Source organism: Eptesicus fuscus, chromosome 9, assembly GCF_027574615.1.
Source record: "Eptesicus fuscus isolate TK198812 chromosome 9, DD_ASM_mEF_20220401, whole genome shotgun sequence".
Classification (NCBI taxonomy): domain Eukaryota; kingdom Metazoa; phylum Chordata; class Mammalia; order Chiroptera; family Vespertilionidae; genus Eptesicus; species Eptesicus fuscus.
In genome coordinates this window covers 30557095-30578708 of record NC_072481.1, presented here as the reverse complement: position 1 = coordinate 30578708, position 21614 = coordinate 30557095, and the positions used below count along the sequence as shown (strand labels likewise).

The 21614-nt window shown below is 49.5% G+C and overlaps 1 protein-coding gene and 1 long non-coding RNA gene across 4 annotated transcripts; both read right to left on the bottom strand.

Moving 5' to 3' along the window:
* Window positions 1-3376: 3376 nt before the first annotated feature.
* Window positions 3377-16905, bottom strand: LOC114234978 (uncharacterized). 3 transcript variants are annotated; one of them, XR_008556893.1, is made up of 4 exons: window positions 16858-16905; window positions 15293-15589; window positions 6730-6891; window positions 3377-4109 (listed from the first exon to the last, which is right to left on the bottom strand). It is a non-coding gene; the product is annotated as an uncharacterized LOC114234978 (long non-coding RNA). The 3 variants fall into 3 exon arrangements; XR_008556892.1 differs by lacking the exon at window positions 16858-16905 and adding an exon at window positions 16035-16452; XR_008556891.1 differs by lacking the exon at window positions 16858-16905 and adding an exon at window positions 16035-16452 and having other exon boundaries at window positions 15293-15519.
* Window positions 16906-17162: 257 nt separating this feature from the next.
* On the bottom strand, window positions 17163-18390 carry CITED4 (Cbp/p300 interacting transactivator with Glu/Asp rich carboxy-terminal domain 4). Its single transcript, XM_028160289.2, has one exon. It carries the CDS (start codon window positions 18234-18236, stop codon window positions 17685-17687), a length of 552 nt encoding a protein of 183 aa, XP_028016090.1. The 5' UTR covers window positions 18237-18390; the 3' UTR covers window positions 17163-17684.
* Between the last annotated feature and the right edge of the window lie 3224 nt (window positions 18391-21614).

Below are 21614 nucleotides of genomic sequence, written 5' to 3'. Positions count from 1 at the left end.
CTCCTCCTGCCTTCCAGTGTTTCCCTAGTGTCCCTTATTGTCAAGGGCAGCTAACAAAGGAGTAATGTGGTTTGAGGAGTCCCAGTCCTCATATGACAGACTACAGAGCCTGCATTTGGCACTAAAAGACAATCCTAATACATAAAAAGCCAGGATCCGTCATGACCTAAATGACTGGACAGACGACCAAACACCAGGCTAGGGTCCTGGCCAGCGTGGCGGGAGCGAGTCCTGGGTCCCAACCGCCCGTGGCGCGGCGCAGGTGAGGGAGCTGTGGGAATGGAGCCATGCTGCCATCAGACTGGTCTCTGAGTCCCTCCCCCTGCCCACAGGCTCTGGTGAACCAGAGCCATGCTGCCATGGGACTGGCCTCTTGGTCCCTCCCCCCCGCCCCCCACAGCCTGCAGGCCCAGGGAACCAGAGCCATGCTGCCATGGGACTGGACCCTACCCGAGGGGTCCTAGATTGTGAGAGCATGCAGGCTGGGCTGAGAGACACCACCCCTCCGTCCCCCCTCCCCCGCCTCCCCCGAGTGTAAGAATTTTTGTGCACCGGGCCTCTAGTAGCTTAATAACTGCTACAGTCCACCCCTTTGGACATTCAGTATACAAACACATCAATCCACACATATTTGAATCTGCATATAGCAACAGTAACTTCCACCTAATAAGATGAAAGCACTAACTCTCTCCCCCCAAAATGGGAAAAACACAAAGTCCCACTATCCAATAGATGTTTCCATCTCTAGGCGTTAGTTGTTGAATCCACATTTGGGTAATGTTAATTTCTCCCCTCCTGCAACTGAACAATAAGCTTTTAAGGTAGCCATCACAATCTATATAAAACAACAGGGGAAAAGAAGAAGGGAGGAAAAATAAATTAATACATAATGCACGTGTACACACACACACACACACACACACACACACACCAAGCAAGGAAGAAAATATGCATGCAGGCCTTTTGGTAACTCATCACAATGCCATGGTTGATCTATACTGTATATCTGTTGATCATATATATCTTTTTTTCTTCTACTGCCCTTCTATGTTCCCTTTGCCCTCAGCCAGGACCTCAGCTGCTTAGGGTTCTTTACATGGTAGAGTGACCCAAATAGTCATTCTTGAAGGTTCTGAATCCTCAATGGCCCTGCATGGTTTGGGGTGCCATAGCTTTCATTAACTTCTATTACTGTACATGGAAGCACTAAGAGGGACTGTAGAGATTCCCCTGGGTTGTAGACCTTGTCCTCCTCACCCTTATCCTCCTGCAGCAAGTTTCCCCTGGGTAATGAAGATCAGTAAGGCAGCCAATACATTAATTGTTCTTTCCCTGCTGGTTTAGTAGCATGAGGAGCCCAAAATGGCCAGTTAGAAGTTTCAACTTCCAATTCAATGAAAACTGTGTTGCTTCCCTTCCCTTGAGAACTAAGACCTCCAAACTAGCAGAGCCCAACATTGTGGGCACAAGAAGCAAACGTTTTGTGAGTGGGTGCAGTAGCCTGAATAACAGCCACCCAAAATATCAGGTCCCAATCTCTGGAATTTATAAAATGTTACCTTATAAGGAAAAAAGATCTTTGCAAATGCAATTAAGTTAATGATCTTGACATGAGGAGATTATCCCGGATTAACCAGCAAATCCGAAATCCAATTGCAAGTGTCCTCTTAAGAAAGAGACCGAGGGAGATTTCATACACAGAAGAGGAGGAGGCAATACGAAGACAGAAGCAGAGACAGGAGTCACGTGTCCACAGCAAGGGGATGCCAGCAGCCGCCAGAAGCTGGAAGAGTCAGGGTACAGAGATTCTCCCCCAGAGTCTAGGGAGGGCAGCCCTGTTGACACCTTGATTTAGGCCCAGAGAGACGACTGCAGTTCTGGCCTCCAGAACTGTGAGAGAATAAATTCTGTTGTGTTAAGTCACCAAGTAATTTGTCCCAGTACCCACAGGAAACTAATACTGTGGGGCTTTGTGTGTGAGAAATAATAGTGAGAAAACCACTCTCATGACCTCCCATTGATTCCTGGAAACATATTCTGGCTGTGTTAATAAGGACAAATCACTGCTCTCTCCGTGTTGGAAAGAATCCAGTGGAATCAACCTGGCACCAGGTAGTCAGAGGAACCCTTCTGAGTGGTGATATATCGGATAGTCAACATTGTCTCTGTGGATGGTAAGTCGGGCATACAGTAGTGGCATTAGCCAGATCGGCCTTGGTGAGGCAAGTCCATATTGTTGAACCCATAAGTAGTGTCCATTTTTCCCACCATCACCCCGTTGCTCAAGAGTGTGTTGAGGAAGCCCTGGAGGGACTACAGAACGAGGCTGACTGACGTCCCCAGGATGTGCCTTCTGGCTACCTGATTATCCAGAGCCTCCCCTGCCATGATGCCCTCTGATGAGACTTCACTTGGGTCAGAAATACCTTCACTCTCTGTGCCCATTTCTGAAAGTCCATTTAAGTACCTCTTCCTAAGTCTTCCTTATCACAAATCCTCCAATTCTGTGCTTTCTGAGTTCCTGAACATCCAGCCAAACCATTAGCCACTGCCCAGGAACCAGTGTAGATCTGTACTTCTTGTCATTGCTCAATCCAGGCAAAACGGACAACTGAAGCATGAGTAGGATTTAGCCACACGTGGAGATTGGGGTTTGGGGTGGGGGTAGATGTTCCAGCTAGAGGGCATAGTATGTGTAAAGGTCCAGAGGCACCAGAGAGTGTGGTACATGAAAGGAACTGAAAGAAATCCCTGTGACTGGGCCTAGACGGCAAGGAAGAGAGTGATGCAAAATGGGACTTGACAATTCAATAGGGGTCAAGGTTTGCTGGATGTCATAACTCCCTCCAAAGAGATAGGACTTAACTGTGAGGGCAGTGGGGAACCAGTGAGAGATTCTGATCAGGGATCAAACCAGGGTAGATCTGTATTTTAGAAAGTTTTCTTCCTAGGACGGAAGATGGATTTGAGGGAGCAAGTCTGGGTGCAGGGAGACCAGTTAGGAAGCAGGAGATGTTGGTAACCAAGTCCCATGGCATTTCACTAATTGAGTAAATGGCTGTGGAGCGCCTGCTGTAAATCAGACACCGACTCAGCATAATACACGGGAACAACACAGGAGACCCAGGTATGGCCCTGAGGTCATCCAGCCCCTGGGGAAAACAGATGCACAATTAACCAATGCACATACCACTCTACATCTTCTCATTTTGTCTGGCTCAGCAAGGAGGGTTTGCAGGTGGCTATGGGAGTCCCAAAACTGTCATCAAATGTGGTCTCAAGAGCAGATATGATTTTAGCTTAGTGTACCATTTATCTATTGCTATATAACAAATCACCCTAAAATTTAATAGCTTAAAGCAACCATTTTATTTACTCTTGATTCTGTAGGTCAGCGATTTGGGCTGGACTCAGCTGAGCAGTTTCTGCTGGTCTCACCTGGGATCACGAATGAAGTTGCAATCACCTGGCATCTTGGCTGGGGCTGGATGGTCTAAGACGGCCTCACTTACATGTCTGGTGTTTGGTGCTGGCTGTCAGCACCCTGGTTGGTCCACGTGTGGGATGGCTCGTCTCTGCTCTATGTGCCTTCCCATGCTCCAAAGACTGGGCTTCTTCCCACAACAAGAGGGCAAAGGCAGAAGCTCCATGGCTTCTTGAGGGCCCCGGCTCAGTGCTGTAAGGGGCTCAGCTTGCCTTGGGGTGGGGTGCTCTGAATCTTTCAATGTTTACACTCTTACAGGTCAAAGAAAACCATGCCGCATACTTCCCAATTTAGTGAACTTGTGTCACGTACTTTGGAACGTTGCTGTTGCTCAGACAATTTCTCTGTTTCCCCCCTGAGAGAGCGAGTGGCACCCCTTCCTTCCGTACCCACTTCTTGTGTGAACAGGATTGTGAAGGCTGCCACCCTGGTGTAGAAGTTGGCCGGAGCCCTCACAACAAATGCTACATACCGGGTGCCTGAAACCACAGCACATGATTTCCTCACATTCTAGAGGCTGGAAGTCCAAGGCCAAGGTGCCAGCAGGGCTGGTTTCATTCTGATGCCTTTCCTCTTGGCTCGTAGATGGTCCATCTCCTTCCCAGGTCTTCCCAGGATGGTTTCCCTGTGTGTAAACATGTCTGTTCTCTCTCCTAATCATCTCTTCTCATAAGGACACCACTCATATTGGATTAGGGCCTGCCCTGAGGCAGGTTAGAGAGAAGCTAGGAAAATTCCTTGGCAAGTGGAATGGGGCAACGAAGGCAGATAGCTGAACAAACTGGTGAGCAATTTACAGCCAGATAATAAACCCAAGGACTTATCTTCCCTGAACAAGGACACTTAGGAGCAAATAGTTTCCACATTCTAGACTGTGTTGGGACAGACCTGCCTGGTCCCGGTCCCTCTTCAGTGACATTCTTTGAAGGTGAGGCTGACCAGAACATGACCCAGTCCCTCTATGAGCTCAGTTTGGTACATCAACATATTGAAAAACTCACCTGGAAAACTGATGAATATTCTGCTGAGACCCTCCCCCGAGACCACCCTAGGATTCCCTCCTGCAGAAGACAGATACACGCCCCCCTCCCAAACAAAGGATTCTGGCAGATCTCTAGGAACCCCCTTGGGACTTGCAACCAGGGCAACAGTGGGCAGCGAAACCCCTGGACCTGCCTCCAAGGCCCTCCTTTCTCTGACTTCCCTGTGAGCTGACAGCAGCCCCACCTTGGCTCACTTCTTTCCTATAACATTCCTAGAGAGCCAGAGCCACCTGCCTAGGTCTCTCCTGTTGCTTCTTCTATCCTAGGCCCTTCCTTGTTTCACTGTCCCCAGCTTTCATAAACATCCTCTCAAAATCACCTGGACTCCTGTTGTGAAATCTTTCCTGCCTGAAGTCAAGAACCCACGCACCACTGGCCAGCCTGAGGTAGACCCGCTCTGGGCCAGTCCCTGCCTGTCAGGTAACAGCCCTAAGAACCCCCTTTTAACTTAATCACTTCTTTAAAGGCCATTTCTCTAAATGGTCACATTTTGAAATACTGGGGGGTTAGGGCTTCAACAGATGAATTTTGAAAGCCACAGTTCAGCCCATAGCACCTGGAGTGGAGTTTGACCGCCATCCTGGCCCCCTTTCTGCTGTAAACACTCAGGGCTGAGAATCCATTCTGGGGCTTGCTCATTCTCAGCTGTACAGACCTAAACACGTGTCTAGATATAACAGAACCAGGTGGTTTGGAAACCTTTCTCTAGCCCCACAACCTTTGCTACAACAGAGGAAAAGATAAAATCATCCCAACCAAAAACTGGTGGACTAATTCTCACCTTGCATACACATTGAGCACGTGTCTAATAAGTCAGATCTGTCTCCATGATACATTCTTTCATGATGGTATTAGATTGTATTATTCCTCTGAAGGCCTTCCTTCCTCATCGTTACCATGGCTACCTTTGGGCAGAGTGTAATTTCCTACCTGTCTTACAATGGGTTTCCTACAGACAGGTTCGGAGACAGACAGTGGCGTGCAGGTTTATTGGGGAGTGCTCTCCGGAGGCTGTAAGGCTGTCAGGAAGGCAGGACCCGGCAGAGGGAGAGGGGGATCTGTAATGTGATTTCAACCTAGGTATCTGCTGACCTTCAGGAGCTCTGGAGCTCAAATAGCCCTTCAGAGTTGTACCAAAGTGAGGGAAGGATGTTTCTATGCATCAGCTAACCACTGGCCACGGGATGGTCCTGACTTTGGCGGTTCCCTAAGGCCAAGCTTGATTCCCAGACTGTGGTGAGTCAGCAGCTGAGATCCCCAGCATGTGGGGAATGGGTGCACTGGCCCTGAGGGGGGCATCTGAGAACCACAGCATCTATTCCCCACTGACTGTGGGGCTGGCCATGGGATTTACCCTAGCCAGCGGAACGTGTGCAGAAAAACAGTGTGCTTATTCTAGGGTAAGGTCATAAGGGGCATGGCAGGTTCTGCCAGACCTCTGGGTGCTTCCTTCCTCCAACATGAGAAGACTCAGCTGTTGTTCCTTCATCCTGGGCCCAGAATGTAGTCATGTGAAGTAGGCCTGAGCCAGACTGGAAGTCAGGAAGGAGGCCAGCCTGGCCCAGCCAGCATCCGCTGAACTGCAATTGACTTACAGTTCAATTAAGCAGTGTGCAATAATATTTGATTTTCTTGGCCACTGAGACTTGGGGCTTGCTTGTTTCACAGCATTATCACAGCAAGACCTGACTAACACAGCTAGTCAGGTGGATTTTATTTGAAGCAGCGAGGTGGAAGGTTTCATTAAACATTACAAAGCAGAACATTCTTTTTACTTTCCTGAAACATCTTTGTTTTGTCCCAAGTGGCTTCCCTGGCACCAGACACCTTCTCTTCTCTTTTTTTCCTCCCCCCATCCCCTCCCCTTCAACTTCCCAACAGCCTCTAAAGTTGGTGGGAGATGTGCACGACTTCTAGGAGGGAGCAAACATTACTTTGGGAGGATCCTGAGGCCTGAGAGCCAGGCTGCCCTGCCTGCTCAGAACCTGGGTGGGCTCTGCCCTTTCCTTTTACCCTTACCCTCACCAGACTCCCCCTCAGCTCCTGTCCAGGACCTTATGGCTTGCCACCTCCCTTACCCAGGTGTCACTTCAGCTCCTGGGAGGCACGAAGCATCATCCTCTGCACATGGCTGGGCACAAAGGTGACTATCAACTGCTGTTTGGCAGAACAAGAGGAAAGCGGGGCCACCTGGGATCTCACCTCCCGCCTGGGAATCCTCCTGGCACCTGTTGTGTGAGCCCACAGCCACAAGGCGTCAGTAAATACCTTGGCTTGGTGTTGTGAGGCCAGCCTGGAGCCAAGATAGCGGCCTCTCCAACTCACAAAGTCCCTGTTCACAAGGGGTACACAGTGCATTACTGTCTAGACAGAAAAAAAAAAACACAAAACACAAGATAATTTCAGAGAGTGATACATGCTGTGAAGAAAACAGAATGGAAATGGGATGGTGACAGCATTGGGAGGCAACTTTACTGGAGCAGGGGATCAGGGAAGCTCAAGGGGAAGCAAAAGCTCTTATAATGGTCTGAGCTGCCAGGCTCCCAGGGGCTGGCTGTTCCAACTGCCCCATTTTGCAGATGGGGAAACTGAGGCCCAGTCAGCCAGGCCAGAGCCTAGAGCTGAGCCCACGTCTCTTGATCTTTAGACTTGTCCTTGGGTGACCTTCCTCCTCTCAGCTCCTTAATTTGCCTCTTATGACCTCCGGGGGAAAGGAGAAGATTTGGGGGGCACTCTCAGAATGTGTGGGCTAAGTAGGACCAGAGGAGAGGGACACCTTCAGAAGTCCTAAGTGCAGACAACACAAAACCACACTGTAGTGGCAAAGAAGTCCCACAGAGTTCTGTTTTCCCCATGATGCAACCTCAATGCTTCAAAAAAAAAAATTAAGCATCAAATTCTTTTCGACATTTTGGTTTTGATGCCTGTGCCTGTTTGAGGGGGGTGACCCTGGGAAAGTCATTTCCCCTCTGTGTGGGCCTGAATTCCCTCAGCTGCAAAATCTGAACCCAGTTTTCCTGACTTCAAAACCACTGCTCCATCCAACACCCCCTCCCCCTGGGAGGAGAAAAAAAGAAAAAGATATAAAAAAACTACTGCGCCATTAAAAAAAAAAAAGGAAAAGAAAAGAAAGCAAGCACTGCTTTGGCCAGTCCTTGTGAGACCACAGGCTGCCTCCTCGGGTCTGGATCCCTCCCTTTGCTTCCGAGCCTGTCCTTGCCACCCACCTCTGCCCTAAATATGCCCACAAGACCACCAGACACAACCACACTCGGTTAGAGACTCCCAGTGACCCGAGAGGTAGGTTAGGGCTTGTTATCCTCAGTTTGCCAACCAGGAAGCAGGGCTTGCTCAAGGTCACTCAGCCAGTAGCAACAGAGCCAAGATCTGAATCAAAAGTTACATCCCGTTTCCTCTGCCCAAGGCTCTCATGCAAGAGTGTGACTCCCCCACAAAAAGTTTTTATGTTGGGGAAACTAAGCTTCATTTCCCTGCAAAGATGTTTGTGTTCATTAGGTTGGTCCAGGAGGTGTCACTTGGTGTGGTGCTGCCACCTCCTGAGCAAAGGGAGGTGGTGCACCCCATCTCTGGCTGGCGCTATCTGGGCCAAACCCAGGGGTAACATCCCCCTCAAAGAAGTCCCAGACATGGGTCACTCCACCCACAAAAACATGGAGGTCCCAAAGATGACCGAAACAAGCCACTTACATGTGATGATCCTTCTTCCTCTTTTCCCACCTCCTGCTGATCCCTGCAGTTGGACCCACACCCTGTTCTCCCCAGAACTGCTCTGCATTGCATGGTTGCCACATTGAACAGCCTCTTTTCAGCCCTCATTTTACTTGACTTTTCAGCAGCATTAGACACTGCTGACCGCACCTCCTTCAGGAAACACCTCCCGTGGCTTGCACGGCATCTTCTTTGCTGGTTCGCCTCCTGCCTTCCCAGAGGCTCCTTCTCAGTCTCTGTCCTTCCTTCTCTTACATGTCTGTTCCCCCAAGGTGCTGTCCTTGCCCACCTTCATCATTCCCATGGCAATCACAGATATGCTAGTAACTCCACAACATGTTATTCTCAGTCCAGACATCACTATTGAGTGCTTGGCCCATTTACCTGGCTTGCCTCCACCTGGACATCAACCCCAGATGACCAACTTATTACTTCTGTTTTTATAATCTCTCCCATCTGCCTCACCTTGTCACCACTTACTTATCCTAGGCCCCTCGTGGCTACCTGAATCAGTGTGAGTCTTCTCAGAATTCTCCAATGTCTCAAATCCATTCTACTCACAGCAGTCAGAGTGATTTTTCCTAAACACAAATCTAATCCTTTTCCCATCCTGCTCATTACTCCATGGCTCTCCATTACCAACAGGATCAAGTTCAAGCTCCTCAACCTGCCACTCAAGGGTCGTCATCTTTCAAATATATCCTTTGCCCCTCTGAACATCCACCCTACATGCTAACCACACTGGACTTGTTGCTTTTCCCAGTCAAGCCTTATTCATTCATGCCACTTAGCCATTGCACACATTGTCACCTCCCCTGGAATTTCCTTCTTTTGTGTGCTCAAGTCCAGATTCTACCCCCTCCATTCCACCATATGAGTACCTAGTATGTGTCACAAACTTTGGTAAGTGCTTCCACAGCAGCAACCCATGGGTAAGTCCCATTGTTATTCCCATTTTACAGATAAAGAAACTGAGACTCAAAGAAGGGAAGTGAATTACTCAAGGTGCGCATTCAGAGTGATGAATGACTCATACCAATTCTTTTAAGTTCCAACTGTTTTCTTTATATAAGACTCAGACCTCTGACATCTTCCCCACCCCTACCAAATACCCAGAGGCATAGGAGACTTGAGTTCTAATCTCAAGTGAGCTACTTATTACTACTACTCACTGTGGTAGAGACTGCTGGTTGTTCACCAAAATCCAGCCTTCCCATCTTCCATAGTATCTGAGTTGTTGATGAATACATGGTTGCCAGGTAGAAACCATATTTCCCAGCCTCTCTTGCAGCTAAATGTGGTCATGTGATTAAATTCTTGTCAAGAGAATCTGAATGGAAGTGATGTGCATATCTGGTCCTAAAAATATTGGGTGTGCTCACCTCCTCATTCTCCTCTCCCTAAAAGCTGCATGTGTAGGTGTCCATGACCCAACTTTCAGTCCATAGAAAGATAGTTAAAAAAGCCACCTCAGACTTTGAGCATGTATGTTGGCTCATGAGGTCAGGGTCATGAATGGCAGAGCAACAAGAAAGGAAGGAGTCTGGGTCTTGGTGAGGCTAGAAAAAAATACATTTTGCTCTAAGCCACTTTTACATTTTCTGGTTCCCTTTGTTACAGCAGCTGAGCTAATACTTAAATATCTCTTGCTATGTGTACTATCCCAAGTACATTAAATATTTTAACTCAGTGAATTACTAGCTCTGTGGTAGTAGGCAAGTCACTTTACCTCTATGAGCCTTGGTTTCCTTGCCTCTACATAACATGAAATAATAATATATTAAGTCAGATCATTGAGAGTATTAGGTGAGATGTTATAAGTCAGTACTGAATAACTTACCTAGCAGACAGCTCAGGTAATTAGGGCACTAGCTGAAATTTTGAAAAACTTTGAGGTGAAGAAGAAGAGGAAGAGGTAAAGCATTGCTATTTCAAAAAAGTCATGGAAAACTGAAGATTTGGGGGGATTTCTTACATTAATTTTATAGTTTAGTATTATTTTATTTTGAATCACATATAGGGGAACAGGCAAACTTAGCCAAATTAAATGAGGGAGAGGTGGTTCCCCAAAGGAAATATTGGGAAACCTTCCACCAGGAGAAGGGCGATTGGATGTTGGAAGGCATGAACAGCAGTTGCCCACTTGTACTTTTGGGTCTCCCCCTGCAAGCTGAAGAGCCCCAGTCTTCTGCCACTTACAGGGGACGTGCTTTGAAGTGATCCTCCCACCCTGGACCCCTTTTCTGGATACTTTTAATAGCTTTCTCAACACCGATAGTATTAACGTTGGAAACAACTATCACTTATTGGGAACTTACAGTGTGTCAGGCACTGGGCTGAGCTCGTCAGATCATTGATCTGACCAGTTGGGTGTGTGTGTAATGGGATGCATTTTAGATCAGAATGAAAAACAAAAACAGAGGTTCAGAGTGTAAAGTGGCTTTGACAGATGTCATATATGTAGTTTGAGGTCAGAATTTAAACCCAGGTCTGTATGACCCCAAGATCTGGGCTTGTCCTTCAACCCCTGTGGCCAGTCTATTGACCTTGCTCTGAGTGAGGATCCCAGGTAGATGTACACTCTACTCATGTCTCCAACTAGCTCTGAGGTGAGCCAAACCATTCCTGTCCTTAATTTAAACCCAGAAGCTATGGAGGGAAAAAAATGGAGAGATCTGGTGACATAAAAATTGTTAACTTCCAAAAGGCAAAAGATACCATAAACAACATCAAATAAGCAGCAAGGGTTTGGGAGAGAATATTTGCAACATTTACAAAAGACAAAGGTTTACCATTCACAATAGAATATGAGCTCTTATAAATCAATAACAAAAAGACAAACAACCCAGTAGAAACATGGGCCTGGGCCAGGATGTGAACAAGTAATTCTTAGAAGAAATACAAATACGCAGTTAATGTCTTCATTGATAATCAAAGAAATAGAAATAATCTTTTTTCATTTATAGAGGTAAAAATTGAAGACATTGCTAATGTCTAGTGTAGTCAAGGGTATGAGCCAACAGCGCTGGCAGGAAGGTGGATGAATCAGCCACTCAGAGAACTATTTGGCAGTGACTATCACAATTGTATTTGCTCATATCTTCTAATCCAGCAATTCCCCTTCGAGGAATCGTTCTACAGAGATATCCCCACAGGTGTCTAAAGGTAAATATACAAGGAAGCTCCTTGTAGCATTACTGGTGACAGTGGAATTTGGGAAACAAGCTAAAGTTCCATCAATAGGAAACCAGTTAAGTAGATTATACACAATTCAGTCATTAAAAAGATTAAGGTAGAGCCATATTTACTGATGTGGGAAGATTTCCAAAATATATTAAGTGAAGTAAGTCCAATTAGATAAAATAATATAATCTCATTTATGTAAAAAAAGAGATGTATGTTATGTATATGCATATAATGTATGGTACATAATGTACACATCATATATGTGTGTGTGAAAAAACTTGAGGGGGGGCTCTGAAGCATGTATTTTATTATTTTTTTAAAAAATATTTTTATTGCCGAAACCGGTTTGGCTCAGTGGATAGAGCGTCGGTCTGTGGACTGAAAGGTCCCAGGTTCGATTCCGGTCAAGGGCATATACATTGGTTGCGGGCACGTCCCCAGTGGGGGATGTGCAGGAGGCAGCTGGTCGATGTATCTCTCTCATCAATGTTTCTAACTCTCTATCCCTCTCCCTTTCTCTCTGTAAAAAATCAATAAAATATATTTAAAAAATATTTTTATTGATTTCAGAGAGGAAGAGTGAGAGAGAAAAAAATAAAAACATCAAAGATGAGAGAGAATCATTGATCAGCTGCCTCCTACATGCCCCACACACTGGGAATCGAGTCCGCAACCCAGGCATATGCCCTGACTGGGAATTGAACCATGATCTCCTGGTTCATAGGTTGATGCTTAATCACTGAGCCACGCCAGCCCTGCTCAAGCAAGTATTTTAAAAACAAACGAATAATAATAGGCTCATACTCTGTGTTGGCCAGAGTAGGCTGAGGTGCCCAAGCGGGAGGTGCTGCCTGGATGTGCCAATTTTATGGCAGAGCCCCCAGCTATAGCTGCTCACTAGGAGGAGGCAAAGGAGAAAGTCCCTCTGCACACCACCTTCTAACGAGCTGTGTAGGACTCCCTGTCCTGGCCGTACCCCTGCTCTCTGTGGCATATCTGGACCTCTCTTCATCCTGAAAATAAGAACACCCTCTTCTGAACAGCCGTGTGTGTGGTTGAGTAGGTTGCTTAGCCTCCATAGTACAAGGCCAAAACCTACACCCAACTCCCAGAGCTACAGTGAGGACTGAAGGAGAAAATGCACGTCAGGCCTGCTGCCCTCACAGTGCTGGCCCACCGACATGCTAGGGAAGGGCTGTGTTTCCCTGCCCCCCTTCCTCAGCGCAGCTTCACTGCCCCCCAGCACGTGTGAGGGGTGAGGAATGTGGTCCTGTCTACAAAGTTTAGAGAGCTCACAAGTTCATGGTTGAGCTGGGACTAGAGCTCAGAGCTCCCAACTCCAACTCGGACTCCAGCCCAGGGCCGTCTTTCAGCCGCAGCTCCCAGTCAGGGCTGGGAGCAGCCACTCGGCTCCAGTGCTTTCCAACACCCACACTGAGCCACATGTGGGATGGAGGTGGGGACAAGGTTCTGTCCTCAAAACCTCAGTCTAGGGGTAAAGACTCCTCATCCACCCCAATATGTGATGAAATGGGCCTTTTCACAGGTGGGAAAGGGCCTGGGGAGGGCTGAGGCCCAGGAGCTGAGGCATAAGGAACGCTGTGTATCCGGGGTGGCTGGAGTGGAGGCTGGGGAGGCCCTGGAGGCTGGCGGGGACAAGGCTCTCTCCTCCTTGTCCTTGTGGTCATGTTTCCCAACAACAGCTCCTATATTTCCTGTATTGCCTCTATCTGCAGGGCACACTTCCGGCCTCGGGCCTTTACCTGGATGTCCTCCCCTACCTTTCATCACCACCAGCTCTCAGGGCTTCTCAGACCTGAGCTACGTGGCAGCACCTGCCCAGGCCCCCCCAACATGTGTCTCTACATTGCACACTCCAGGCAGGCCCAGATCTCAAGTCCCAAAGTATGTGCCTGTCTCCTCTCTTCAGACCAGGGGCCTAGGGATGGAGGGCATGGCTATTCACCCCAACTCACCCCAACCAAACAGCACTGCGCTGTTGGTACTGTGCTCTCGGAAACGGGTCTCATTTGAATCCTTGCGCACACACCTCTGACGTTGGGAGTATTCTTCCCCATTGTATAGAGGAAGAAACTGAGGCCTAAAGAGGCTCAGTGACTTCCTCTGTATCCATGGCCACAAAGTGGCAAAATCAGGTCTGGGACCCTGCTCTTGTTCCACGCAGATCCTTGGCCAGCCTCAGCTTGGGAAGGGAAGGGTCCTGGATATACTAGAGTGGGCATGCTCACCCCACTTGGAGGAGTAATTTACTGTCTGAGCCCCAATTTCCTGACTTCTGGAATGGGGATGAAACTACCTAGCAGTGCTAATTTACAGGGCTGGGTGGCAGTTAAAGGAGAGGTTGCACGAGAAAGAGCACCTACTGGGTGCTGTTAGGCCCCATCAGACCTGCACACAGTAGGACTCAACAAATTCTGACTTAGTCCTGAAATCAGCAGTAATCCTGACCCAGCATTTCTAACAGCAGGGCATAGAATTAGGCAAGAATGGATTAAGAAATTCAAGAGGATTACTTCATAATCCGCTAAATGATCTAAGCAGCCTGGGAAAAGACTAGGACCAGACTGTTCATTTAATTTGTCCAACAAATGGTTATTGAACACCGAGCTGAGCTGGAATGGTGATGGTGATGGTGATGATGATGAAGATGATTATAGCAGCTGCTCTCAATTATTAAGAATCTACCATGTACCAGGTACTTTATATAGAATCTTATTATATCAACCTGTAAGGTTGATATTTCCTAGAAAGAATGTATTTTCTCTAATAGGGAGGTGCTAGTCAGGACAGGGGAGAGGCAAACCAGGCAGCCACAGCACAAGTTTAAGGAGCACTTGTTGTTATGACTCTAATGACACCTGCCTTACCCTAGTCCCTACCCCTGGCTTGTGCTGGACCCTATGATGTGCCTCCCAGGTCCAAAGACCCGGACAAGGTATGAGAGTGAAATCAACAGGACAGAGGGAGGCGGGTTGCTTTAAGGAGGCAGCCCCAGGGAAGAGGTGAGAAATACCTGTTGAATCCATAGGAAGCTGGTGGGATTACAAACATACCCCGACTTATTACACTTCGCTTTATTGCATTTCATAGATGTTACATTTTTACAAACGGAAGGCAAGCAAAACGATTACGACTCACTTTATTGCAGCGATCTACTGAACCTGCAGTGTGCCTGTACAGTAGGAGAGCCGAGACTCAGAAGGTAAGTTGATTTGCTTGAGGTCAGGCAGCTAAGTAAGAGCTGCTTCTGGAGCTGGACCCTGAGGCTCTCCATCAAGCCTCTACATCAAGCCTGTCAAACTCAAAGGCTAACATGGGCCAAACAAACAAGGTTTAAGTTTAGGTGGGCCGCAAAAACACAACAGCTTCAATTTTCATAGAAACGTAGGTTTGTTTCGATAGAGACATGCTGAATGCAAAGGGCTGAAATAAATGAGTAATCGTTAACATAAAATAATAAACATTTTAATAAAATTGAACTTTTCTCGAACATTAACTTACTAGACACTGAATAACTGCACAAATTAATAAGCGTAACGCAAATAAGCCTATTTTCCTTGTTCTCCGAAAGCGAAATATTTCCTGTTGCGCACACCAAACAAGTCAGTCCAAGACTAATGACGTGGCAATGGGCTTCTAAAATATCCGCTGCTAGTATTAGTGGAGAGAAATGGTGCGCCTGCGCGTAAGGTGCGTAAGGGAAACTAATGCAACATGATTATAGTAATCAGTCATGAACGAACATTGTAGTTCGTTATTAATAATTATGTATAACAGGATATTGTAAAAATTAAGTTACGAAATTTTTATTAAAACATTTCTTACATACCGTTATATTGGTTGGGCAGCAAAAATATTCATTGTGGGCCACATGCGGCCTGCGGGCTGTGAGTCTGACATGCTTGCTTTACATTCTGGCAGGGTCACTTCATCTTTCCCTCCAGCTGGGAGGGTCAGACCCTCCATAGGTCAGAGGTTTGGGGATCCAGATGGTGGGCTGCCCCAGCCTTACCTTCTCCTCTGGCCACCTGTCAGTTGTCCAACTTGTCAGCCGCCCTTTTGGGAGGGATAGGGGATGGGAAGTCACTCAGCAGCTGGACTCCCTCTTCTACCTCCCCTCTGAACTCTAGAAAGAGGCAGGTGTTGGGTTTTCATTGGAATCCCTTCCATATGGAGAGGACTTGTTCCACTCAGGCTCAAGTCGAGAGGAGAGAACACAGTTTGTCAATTGCTTATCTACCCATCCCCGAATTTGCTGCTCACTTATTGTGAGGCTTAATGCCTTGTGAAATAGCAGATCAGGGATATTAAGCCCATTTTACTAATGGAGAAACTGAGGCCCAGAGAGAAGAGAATCAGAACAGTGTCTAGTCCAATCCAGCCCTCCAGCTTCTGTCTCTGGTCTGGGGTCCTGGGCAAAGCCAGGGCAAACAGTGGCCTTTGTGAGCCCAGAGCTCAGGCCAGTCCCTTTTCAGAGGCCTCTCAACCCTTCCACCCCATCCTGCCCCAGAAAGCCCCATTATCTTAGGGGAGACCTTTATTCATTTGCCAAACACTCCTGTCACCCATACCTGAACTGCTGGCTCCAGAGCTGGTGCCAGTCAGCCTCCTTCCTGCCTCAGTCTCTCTTCCAGCCTTTCTCCTACATCATGGAAACACCTAAGGATCTTTCCAGAATCAACAGCAAAGGGTGGCCATGAGCTCACAATGGTGATCAGGATCGAGGCCAAATCCTGCCAGGCCTGAGCAAGCTCCATGTCCCTCGTCTGTTGAGTGGGGACTCTGCCTACATCACAATGTTGCTGCAAAGCCATTAGGCCTTTTTGCTTCTAGACATGCCTCCTCTGTACATGCCCTGTACCTGTATAACCTCCCTGCCTTAGAACGGGCTCTTCCCTTGCATGTCACCTCCTCCAACTCCTCAAGATGTGCTCACCACCACAGCAAATGTCACCACCTCCCTAAAGCTTGAACTGACCCCATCCCCAACCAGCTGACACCATTCCCTCCTTTGGGTTTACCTGCTGGAATGTCCTGTTTTCTAGTCCTTATCACAGTCTTGTACCAACCTGAGTTGATGTCTAGTCCTATCATCCCCTAGTCCTACCTGACCTGTGACCCCATAACGGCATGTAACAGTTGGCCCAGGGACTGGAATAAAGGTAGCACCAACCTGGAGAATAACCATCACTATCATTTATCGAGGTCTGCCTCGGTGTCAGGCCCTGCGCTGAAGGCCTCACATTGCATTTGATCCTCATAACCACCCGAGACTGGGACCATCTCTCCCTGAGCACACAGCCTCAGAAATCTGAACGTGCGGACAAGGGAGAGCACCATGGCTCAAAGCCAGGGTTTTCTGAATCCTCACGTCCCACCCACCTCCCCTCTAACCTTCTGTGCAGTCTTCTTCCAGCAACATGTGGGGGCAGCACCACCAAGCTCCCCCTCCCAGGAGCTGGGAAATCCAATGGTGCCCTTGGCTTACCCTGCCCTCTGGCGGTGGCAGCGTCTGCCTTTCCAGATTATGACATAACAGTTGCACAACTCAGATATTTTGAAAGAAACTGTCAGTTTCCTCTCCTGGGCACTGCCAGGGGTTGTGGTCTCCATCCCACCCCAAGTCCCTAACAGCCTCAGGACTCTAGAAGCCAAATATAGCCAAGGGTTGGACTGATAAGGAAATGAAAATGCAAGACTGTAAAGTGACCCAGTTTTATTTTGTTTTTTTGGAGGCCAGATGGGGCATTGCTCCACTCTGCAGGGGCTGTATGTACAATCGTCCCCTCCCCAAGGCGGGAGGCCCAGCGACCTCAGGGCCCAGGCGGAGGGAGTAGAAGCCCCAGTAAATGCGCAGCTCCAGGGACCCAAAGGAGAGAGGGGGAACCAGGCAGAGACCTGGAATGGCTCAGATTGGGGGTGGAGGAGGGTGGGAGAGTCGGGAGGAGAGGACACAGAATCCAAGAACGTGGAGTCCTAACGGGGGTCCAGTGCCCTTTTTACCGACGAGGCTCCTAGTCAGAGACGTGATGCCCAATTTTCATCCAGCAGGAGGCAGGGCCCGGAGCGACGCCAGGTGTCACAGCCGGCGTTACCGCCGCGCACTAGCCCGCTGCCTCCACCCTCACGGAGGGCGCGTGCGGGCCCAGACGGCGGGTGAGCGGTCTGGCGGGCGGACTCCGTTCTCCTCTCGGGCACACCCGGGAAGCGGCGGGCCGGGCTCAGCAGCTCACAGAGCCGGCGGGCGGCCCAGACCCCAAGTCCGAGAAGCAGTCGAACTCGCTCTGGCCCAGGAAGAGCTCGGGCAGCTCACGCACGCGGTGCAGTCCGAGTTCGAGCTCCAGCGACGTCAGCGCCTCCTCGTCGATGAGTTCGGCGTCCATGCCGCCCAGGGCGTGCACGGGCGGCGGCGGGGCCGGGGATCCCGGCGCCGGCTGCAGACCCGGGGGACATCCCGGAGCGCCGGAGGGCGCGGGCGCGCGGCCGGGGTACATCGTCGTCACGGGCTGCAGGTGCGCGCTGCCGGCGGCCGCCGGCGGCCCCGCCGCGAAGGGCTGAAAGGCAGGCGGCGGCCCGAAGGCCCCGTACGCCAGGGCCCCAGGTTGGGGTGGCGGCGGGCCCAGCGGAGCCCCCCGTGGCCGCAACCCGCTGTCCAAGCCCGGGCCCGCGTAGGGCTGCAGCGTCCGGAGCGCCTGGGGGCCGTGGGCGGGCACAGCGGGCGGCGGTCGCTGCACCAGGCGGTAACCTTCGGCGAGCATCAGGTGGTCGGTCATGACGGCGGGCTGGCTGCCTGCGGGGACGACGGGCGGACGGTCAGCGCAGGCCGCCCCTTGACCCGGCCAGCTGTTCTACTGCCACAAGGAATCCGGGTCCCTTGCCCTCCCCGCAACCCACCCGGACAAAAGGAAACAGAACCGGACCGCTGCCTCTGCCAGGACGCACGAACTCAGAGCTCCTGTGCGCCCGTGGCCGCCACGCGCGGCGACGAGGAGAGCGCACTGCCCACCGGCTCGGGTTCGGAGACCTCTGCGCCGCGCCGGGTCCTCCGCGACTTATATCCAGAGGCGGGGCCGCCCCGCTCCCGCGCGCTCATTGGCTGGATGAGACGCGCTGGGAAGACCGCGCCGCGCCTCCGGGAGGTCTCAGCCCCGCCCCCGCCGGAGCTCCGCCCTTTGGACCCCCAGCCGCGCTGCGGGCCCGAAGTGCTGCACTGTGCTGGGTGGTCAGCGCCTTTCAAGGGTCCTGGTCTGAATGTCCCAGGCTCAGCCTCGGTACTAGCTGGGCCGAAGCTGGACTGACCAGAGGTGTGGACTCCCAGCTGCAGGATCACAAACCCAATCTCCTGATTTCTCAGGTGGAAGCCCAGGCTCAGTAGCAGAAGGCGTTTCCTTGGGAATACACAGCAGAGCCTTGACAGAAGCGACACTTGAACCCAGGCCTTGTGATCGCCATCACGGCTCCTTAGCAGTGCAGGGTCCCGAGGAAGGTCAGCTGCTCTTCCCCATAACCCCAGGGAACCAGTTGCCCCTTCCCTGGCTCTCACTTGTCTGTGGAAGCATGTACTGAGTTGTTATTAAAGTAATTTATGGGCATGTCTCCTGGAAGGACTAGTTCATCTTCGTGACCTCAGCACTTGGCCCAGAGCCTGGCCCAGAGCAGGCTTTTGTAAAAGTTACGTGAATAAACAAAACGATGGGATGAATTGCAACTCATTCTCCTGAACTTGAGTTTCTTCATCTGTAAAATGGGGACAACAGTGGCTCCAACCCCACTGGGTTGTTGGAGGGTTAAATGAGGCCATGTATGGACAGTGCCCAGCACGGTGCCTGATACATAGTATCTCAAATGAATGAAAGGCCGGATGTAGCTCTGTCCCTGGAGATCTGAGTGGGGGATGTTGCACCTTTCCTAATAATAACTGAAATGTTCAGAGTGCTTTACATTCTACAAGCTTCTCATTGGGGGCAGGGCATGGATTATCAACCCCATTTTGCAGATAAGGCGACGGAGTGAGCACGTGAATGCCTGTGTTCTTAGAGCAGCTGGAGTCTCTCCCAGAGGCCAGGAGACAGCCTCTCTGGACCTTGCTCTCCAGTTTGCCACCCTACCCCTCCCTAAGTTGCTCCCCTGCCCTGGTAGTGGCCTTGGACTTCCTGGAACTTGGGTTTATCCAGTTGGTGCAGAGGGGAGAGCGCTAGAGTGAGAGTCCAGAGGCCCTAGTTCTAATCATATCTCCACCACCTGCAGACAGTATGACCTTTGTGTGTTGGGAGGAGGGTGTCATGCGGTTCCCAGGGCCTCAGCTTTGTGTTCAGGGAAAGGGAGATTGTAGTTTCTGCCTTGTCACCCTGAGCGTTTGTGAGAAGGTCACAACTGACCATAAGGGTGTTCACATTTTTTGCAAAGTGTAAAGGCGGCACATCAGAACTGATTGTCCTGAGTCTCTCTCCAGTTAAGGCCTCACACAGAAATTCCTAAACCTGGCCACACCTCAGACTCACCTGGGATGTATGAGGGTGGAGGGGAGGGGGCTTTGAAAAGTACCGAATCGCCCTAACCCGTTTGGCTCAGTGGATAGAGCATCGGCCTGCGGACTGAAGGGACCCAGGTTCGATTCCGGTCAAGGGCATGTACCTTGGTTGCGGGCACATCCCTATTAGGGGGTGTGTAGGAGGCAGCTAGCTGATCGATGTTTCTCTCTCATCGATGTTTCTAACTCTCCCTTCCTCTCTGTAAAAAAAATCAATAAACTATATTTTTAAGAAAAAGAAAAGTACCGAATCTCTGGCCCCACCCCACCCCCCTGACTCGGACTTTCTGAGGGTATTTTGAATAATAAGAATTTATACTTTTCAAAGTAATCTTGTTATTCTGACATAGTTGGTCCAAGGGCACCAACATTTGGGAGCCATTATACCACTATACAGTTTTCCTTGTTTTAAAAAAAAAAGTGTGTGTGAATAATGTTAAAAAGGCTCTTTAATTTAGTCAACAAATATTTTTTTGAACAACTGCTCTATGCCAAGCATTTATCTGTTAGTGGTTTTTAAGATTTCAGGATCAAGTAATTCTTTGAGAATCCAATGAAAGCTACAGACATCATGGTCACAAACTATTACATAGAAATTTGACTGGTTAAATTTGGCTCTCTGTGGGATCCATGAGACAGCCAGGGATTCATGGAGTCTGGGTTAAGAACCCTTCTTAGGTTCTTGGGGACATATAGTTAGCAGGGATCTAAGTAAAATAATTATCCACATGTTCAAAAGTAGCAGGTACTATGGAAAAAAGGAGGAGTAGGGAAGAGACTGGGGGTACAGGGGGTGCGTTGCAGTATTGCACAGGATGGTCAGAGTAGGCCTCACTGAGACTGTTTGGTTTGAGCAAAGACTTGAAAGAGGAGGAGGTATTAGTCACATGGTGTTTGGGCCAGAGTGATCCTAGCAGAGGGAACACTGGACTGTGCTTGTCAAATTGTAGTATCAAGGGCCTTGTTAGAAATGGACATTCTGGGACCCCACCCCAGACTGAATCAACTTCTGAAACAGTAGCTGGGCTGAGGCTCAGCTATCTGCACTTTAATAAGCCCTGCAGGTGATTCTGAGCCCCTGAGTTAGAGTAACGTCTCAAGGCAGGTGTAACAGCCATGGGGGAGTGTGGCTGGAGAAGGGGGAGCTTGGAAGTGTTGGAGATGTGCGTGTGTGTGTGTGTGTGTGTGTGTGTGTGTGTAGTGAGGAGCATCACGAGGGGCCTTAGAGGGCCCTGTAAGGACTTTGGCAGAGGAATGACATGGTCTAAGTTATGCTGTGACAGCATTGCTCAGGTTGGATCCCACCTGTTCCTAGCATTTCCCGAACTGTTTCCTTGCACATTCATTTCTCGGGTCTCCTGCTCTTCCCTTGCTTGGAATGCTCTTTCCCAAACATCCACATGATTCACCCCTTCCTTTGTTCAGAACTCCAGGTAAAAGTCACGCCCTCAAGCGACCTCTCCTGACCAGCCCTCTCTGTCCCTCACCCTGCTCTGCTTTTCCTCCACCACTGTTATTTCAAAGAACGTCTCCTCACGAGCAGCTCGGCTCCCTGAGAGCGGAGGCCTTGACTGCCTTGTACAAGTGTTTTGCATGGTATTTCTAAGGCATCAGAACAGTG